Source organism: Hippocampus comes, unplaced genomic scaffold (genome assembly GCF_001891065.2).
Source record: "Hippocampus comes isolate QL1 unplaced genomic scaffold, H_comes_QL1_v1.1 scaffold143, whole genome shotgun sequence".
NCBI classification, from domain to species: Eukaryota; Metazoa; Chordata; class Actinopteri; order Syngnathiformes; family Syngnathidae; genus Hippocampus; species Hippocampus comes.
In genome coordinates, this window is record NW_017805504.1 from 36,950 (window position 1) to 43,498 (window position 6,549).

The 6,549-nt window shown below is 43.1% G+C and overlaps 1 protein-coding gene across 7 annotated transcripts in view; it reads right to left on the reverse strand.

Moving 5' to 3' along the window:
* Window positions 1-6,549, reverse strand: part of LOC109520337 (receptor-type tyrosine-protein phosphatase delta-like) — a 227,093-nt gene that overhangs the window by 17,787 nt on the left and 202,757 nt on the right. For all 7 annotated transcript variants that reach the window (XR_002169157.1, XR_002169159.1, XR_002169160.1 and 4 more), the window contains one exon: window positions 6,293-6,473. Coding sequence is in view for 2 of the 7 variants with exons in the window: in XM_019877468.1 (XP_019733027.1) it covers window positions 6,293-6,386 (94 nt within the window). In the remaining 5 variants the exon portion in view is untranslated. The remainder of the gene's footprint in view (window positions 1-6,292; window positions 6,474-6,549) is intronic.

A 6,549-nucleotide genomic window follows, 5' to 3' on the forward strand; every position in this document is an offset into this window, starting at 1 on the left:
TGATCGTGATGCCGAACAAATTTTTACATTTCTACAGTGCATGAAACTCATGCTCATTGCGTTGATTGGCCACCTTGTAAGTCTGTGTCATGTTACACGACAAACTGATGCCCAACTAGTTTTGAAATCCGAAGTTCAGGAAAAGTTGTTCAGTTTACTTTCAAAAGGGTTTTGAAACAGAAAATGCTCGCAATAGCTCAATGTTGTTATAAGTAAAGACAGTGTGCAATGACGGCATGCATGGTATCTTATTAGAAAATGACACAACATGCCAGATTTTGTCCCTGGGCTTGGAGTTTGATGCCTGTGGTTTCATGGTTTTTTTTTGGGGGCAAATCATCAATTTTTGCTCCCATGCTCTGCCCAAAAGTGAAGGTGTGGACTCAAAATCAATACAACCGACAGTCATCTGTGTGTGTAGTATGCATCGCTCATATTGGGTAACAATCGGCATCCATTCTCTGGGATGGATTTGTCCTTCAAAGAAGTGTGAAAATGGCAAAAATTGTCCTGTCATGATAAGACGCGTCCGCTGGCTACGTGAAAAATGGCCTGCGGGGGCTGCGTTTTGAGAAAACTGCAGAGGGCAATTTCATCAAATGTAAATTTCCGATGATCTGCACTGCTATGACGCCACGGAATGCGTAGCTGCCATTTTCGCAGCGCGCGACGGATTAGCACAAATGCACAACGCTGGGCTCGAAAACGAGCTGCCTTGAAACGAGCGAGTGGAGGGCGACAATGAGATTTCCACTGGAGCAAATGTCCGGCAGGATGATGAACGATCTCGGTGGAGTGGCGGGAATTACACCGACGTCGAGTTGACCCTGCCGCCTGCTCTTCTCTGGGCTTAATGTCATTAAGTGGGGAGGCAAACACGTACTGCATATGTGGGCTGCTCTTAAGAGAGCGTTCTTAATGTGTGTCTGTGCGTGTGTATGTGTGTGTGCGTAAAAGGCAATACACTCAAATCAAATTAGCATGCAGGCAAATTAAGCAGAGGGATTTAATTTGAGCTGTTGTAAAAATGCTAATTTCGGTATAGCCCCGGAGCTCATATGCAAATACAACACTACTTTACAATAATTCAGATTAGGCCATGCATGCATAAAACACACACATTACAGCCAGCTGTCATCTGGGGAATAGAGGATCATTAGCCTTCGGACTAGCTGCGAGGTTATCCTGCTGTGCTAACATGTCGTCGTCGGCGTCGTCGCGTGCGTTCTGGGAGCCATGTAGCGGATATCATAGAACTGGGAATGGATGCGGTTCATCTAAGTGTGTGTAATGAAAATATACTTAAATCTACATTTATAAAAAATGAGCCAGGGTCAATGTGACATGCTGCAAAATTTGGATAAAAGTCATTTTGGTGTGTGCATGTGTGTGTGTGTGTGTGTGTGTGTGTGTGTGTGTGTGTGTGTGTGTGTGTGTGTAGAAAAAAATTAAATGCATTTAAAAAAAAAAAAAAACGTATTCAAAAACATTCTACTGTTTTTCTTTTGGAGGGGGTGGGGGGGTGGAAAGAGTTTTAAAAATTGAGTCAATTTGGCGTGCCAGGTCAGTGAGAGCCATACAGAAACCCAGCAAAATGTAACAACGAAATATATAGATATATTTTTTTTTTCTGTTGTTTGTTGAATTTTGCATTCGCAAAGGTGTAGCTTAAAGTCAAGTGCATTAAGATAAGAAGATGAGAAAGGGGCAAAGGGGGGAAAGCGGCAGCTGCTTTTAGTTGTATAAAAGAACTCGGCTACAACTACTTTTTCGTACCATCTTTGTGGTAATGGACAACTTTTAGTACAGGGTGGGGAAAAAAGAGAGGGCCGACACATTAGATAGATTCAGCGCTAAACGTGCCGGCGCCCGCGGAGGCCAAAGGGAAGACCGTCGATCGCAATTGATGACTTAGAGAGAGACGAGTGGCGGGCGAATCAATTAAAACACTTTTCGGCTCACGGTCTGACAGAGTCCGCCGTGGCATGTGGTCACTGCTGGGTAAGTACTAATCAGTGGAAAAAAAGTACTTTGAAATAGAAGTACAGGTACTTGCTTAAAAAAAAAAAAAAAAGGCAGGTAAAAAGTAGAACTATGGATTCAACTCAAGCGAAGTTACAAAAGTACAGGCATTGATATACATTTAAGTACAAAAGTCCCTTTGTTTTTTTTTTTAAATTGTTTTTGTTTTTTGCTGTTGGGTTTATTTATTTATTTATTTATTATTATTATTATTATTGAATTTTTTTTTTTTTTTTTTTAACCGTCAGCCTGTCTGTGACGGCGACAGCATTAACGTGCAAAACAAACATCATTGAATACAGTATTTTGGTCCCTCCGACTGCAATGATATTGTCCCATAGTATTTTTGTTTCGCTAATCCCCTAACTGTGTTTTTTGGGTTTTTTTTGCATGAGTGTGACATAGTAAGTACATTCGTGACGCCAATTGATTGTCACCAACGATGACGACGCCCACAACCGTCGTTTTGATAACTTGACACATTGACAGAGCAATAAACTTCTCTGTTAGCTAGCATTGGCTCAGGCTTTCATTCTGTTTCCATGTCTTTGTTGACACTGTGAATGAAATTTGCCTTATCTGTAATATTTTTTTCCCTGATTAAAGTTAGAATTTTTGAACGCAACACTCAAACCAATCTTTTAAATCAAACAAAACGTCGTTTTCCAAATTAAAACACAAGTGATTGCAGTTTTTTGTTTTTTTTTTATCACTTGCCAGGTGTACAGAGTTGATTCACCGACTCTATTTTTGTTGCAACTGTCCAGTATTGTTCCGTTTGTCCATGGGACCAGTATTTCTTAACGTACCAGTAGTAAAAATTATAAATCGTTGGGCACGCTAAACCAAGTTAATCCTTTGATGCTCACCGAACAGATTTCTCACTTTGAAGTTAGAGGCGTATTTTCCACAGAATTTTGGTGGCGTTCCAAATAACCAAGCCAAAGCATGCACGTTTTTTTTTCTCTTCTCTTTTTTTTTTTCCATGCCGGCCCCGGCGGAGATGTTTTCTTCTTATCCGTTCTCCTTGTGATGGTTCAGCAGAAGACACAAAGCGTAAATTTTGTTGCTTCGCCGTCCCCTCGCTCTCACTGGGGACAATTACGCACATCTTTCAAGGCGTTGCCAAGCATAATTTGCCGCACAAATTAAAAACGGACCACATTTGATGAAGGAGAAAATGAGCGGTGAAGGGGGTGGCTGTGTGGTCGCGGGGGATGAAAATGATGAGACAAAATAAACAGTTCCACAATCCTCAAAGACCATTTTTCAATCTATTTTGTGCAATGCTTCACATTTTAGCTGGGAACAAATGTGCCATTATCTTTAATAGCAATTGTAGACTGGGTGCCGCGACATCCGGCAAACAGGGCTGGCTCCGAGCATCGGGCCATCTGTTGAGCGGGCCCACTCAGCCCTTTTGGGCTCCCGTATGCCTCATAGACTACGTCCGGAGCATCAACAGAGCCCCCCCCCCCACTCCTCACACCCTCCATCAAGGCCTACGCATTTGAGTCCCTGTGACAGAAAAGGTAGATAATTACACCTTGAGGGCAACAATGGCTTGTCACTCAGTGGGCACGCTGGAAGAGTCTGTTTTTAGACTCCAATAATTAACCCTCTACGAAAACGCCTCTCATTGTAAAGCTGCTTCAGTTTTCTTTTCGGTGCTCTACCGCCATTTTTCCTATACCGAACCAACGAAGAGTCATTTTGAATATTTGACACGATTTGGTAAGTATGGTACATTTGACTGTATGATGCCAGATGAAATGCCTCCCATTCAGTTCTGGTTGTGGGACTTTGCTGTCATTTTCCAAATCGTAATGTTGCGCATTACATGACAATGCCTCATTCCAAAAAGTAATTGCCGTACTTTCCGCACTATAAGGCGCACCCAGAAGCATTCCGTTTTCTCACCGACATTGCGCCTTATAATCCGATGCGCCTTACATATGGATCAATATTCTGATTTCATGGACATAGTATTTGAAATGTTCTGTCAAGCGCTTTGTTACAGCTGCAGCGGCAATGAAAGCTCGATATAAATAAAGCTGTATTGTATTGTATTCCCTTTAGCATAGCTCCATCTAGTGGATGCCTAACACAACTGCAGCCACTATTGTAGCTTCTATTCTCTGCTCCTTATAATACATGAAAACAGTTTTAAAATAGGCCATTCACTGAAGGTGCGCCTTATACCCCGAAGCGCCTTATAGTGCGGAAAATACGGTACCTTATGTATTATAATTAGCACCGCAACAAGTTCGGATCATTGACGGTATATTGCCATATAAAAGTGACTCCCATTGGAGACCCAAAGCAGTTTTCTTTCGGCACGACTGTCTGACATTTTAAGAACACCTATTTTAAAAAACAGTATTTATGTATGTTGCCAGAAAGGACTCCTTTTGGAGACTAGCTTTGGGTTTTCTTTTCGGTGCTTTCTCATCATTTTTGCCTCAACTGAAGCAAAGACGATAGCAGCTGCTTCAATCCGTGCAGCAAAAGGAAAGAAGGACGAGGCAGAGGAAGGTTTGGAATCAAAACGTGTGTGTTGAAACGTGTGCTGATAGGTTCGATGAGGACAGCTGTCTTACTTTTTTTTCTTCTGTCAAGTCGATGGAAAAGTTGGAAAAATTGGCCCCATCAATTTCACTTTGCGTGGCTCGGTGCTCTATGACCTTGGGTGAATTGGACACCCCCCTCCACCACTACCACCACCATCATAATCATCTCCCCCCTCTGTTGCACTCCTCTCCTATTCAGTGATATTCACACTGAGGGGGATTTCAGCGGGTGCAAAGGGAGTGATAAAACTTTTATTCATCCCACTGTGCCTCCCGAAGCTAATGATTCATGGATGCGGGCGGGGGGTTGAGGAGGGTGTCACAGGGCCAGAGCTCAATGAGGTTTGAAAGCTGTTGTCACACATCAACGGGCAGGTGCCTGATGTCGAAAAGCTCCATTCCCGACACTTCTCATCATGACATTCCCCGGCTGGGCTCAGCACTTCTGCCTCACCTGATCGTTTCGCTCTGGCCGGGAGTTGGGAAATAGAGACTTGAGCACATTTTGATGGGAGTCACGGATCACCGGATGGAGATAACTTTCTGCCTTCGATTGACAAAGTAAAGCTTTTTTTTTTTTTTTTTTTAAATGCAGCTATTTCATTTGTGCATTGACAGGAAAATTCGATCAGGAAATGATTCTTTGGGTACCAGGTGGTGCATTTTTTTGTTGTGTTGTTGTTTTCAAGCGCTTGTGTCCTGGGGGAAAGTTTGTTTTAGCTATCCTGATCATGACTCACGCTCAAAGCTCATTCGGTCGTGCCATTGGAAAGTTATCAAAAGTCCAAGTGATTGACATTTCATAACGGCGCCCGAAAAAAGTGAGTGTCTTTTCTAAAATGATGTTTCCTTGAACATTTTATTCCTTTTTTCTCAAGTGTCTTTTTATCTTGCCTACGAGACAAGTTTCCCTTTGGGCCAATAAAGAACAGTGGTACATTGAATTTACAACTGTACCAACTTCTGCTTGGTCGACTAGACAGACGCAAGCCATAATTTGAGGTGTGGGTGAGCTTCATATACACTGCTCCTAAAGAGTTGTAAAAAAAAATAACAATAATAAATAAAAAAATTAAACAATAAAGCTAGCATAATGCCCTGCAATACGGGCAAGGAGAGCCTCTGTTACGACACACTTTTACTCAGCCGTGACAAACTGTCAAAAAGTCACAAATACAAAATAAAAACACTTGCGAAAAGCTGCTGTGTGCCACAACTCACGCCGAGATTCTCACACTGAAATACGCGGCAAACCAGACTTTAGCTCCTGATGTCATATACCAGGCCACACCCCTTTAAGGCACACATCTAACACAAGGATACTAAACACATGCAATCATTAGACTTTGTTAGACACATTCATTTTTTTTTTTTTTTTTTCTACATTCTCATGTATTACGTTTTATCATACAGTTCAATGCACTTTTCCTTTGGTAAAACAAAATGAGGTGTGTTGGGGGGCAGGAAGAAATTCCAAGGGGAAACACTGATTGATGGAAACGGAGTTATCTGAGTCACGGCACCACTGCATACTCAACTTAGGGTACTTCCGGGCAATCTCATGGACGACAAGCTGACATGTAATGATTGACACTGCCAATCACTCGTCGCTCCTTTTTTGTTTTTTTTTGACCGCGTCCTCCAGTGCAGGTGTCAGGTGATGAAGATGTGCGGCGCGAGAAGCAAGCGGGTCCACTTACTTTGAGCGTCAACGAGGTGGGCGAGCAGACCCAGGGCGACGAGCATCAGCGCGGGCCTGGCGCGGCGCATGGTGGGACAGCTCGGCACCAGCATGCTTTGGCAGCCTCGGTGGCGCTGGCTCACAGAGCCCTGTGAGTCAGTCCGCTCTGATTTCTCAGATGCAGGGAATGTAGTCACAGCCTATGCAAGAAACGGTAGGGGGGGTTGGGGGGAGAGAGGAAGTGAATGAAACAAAGCTGTTTGCTCGCCGGGTTTT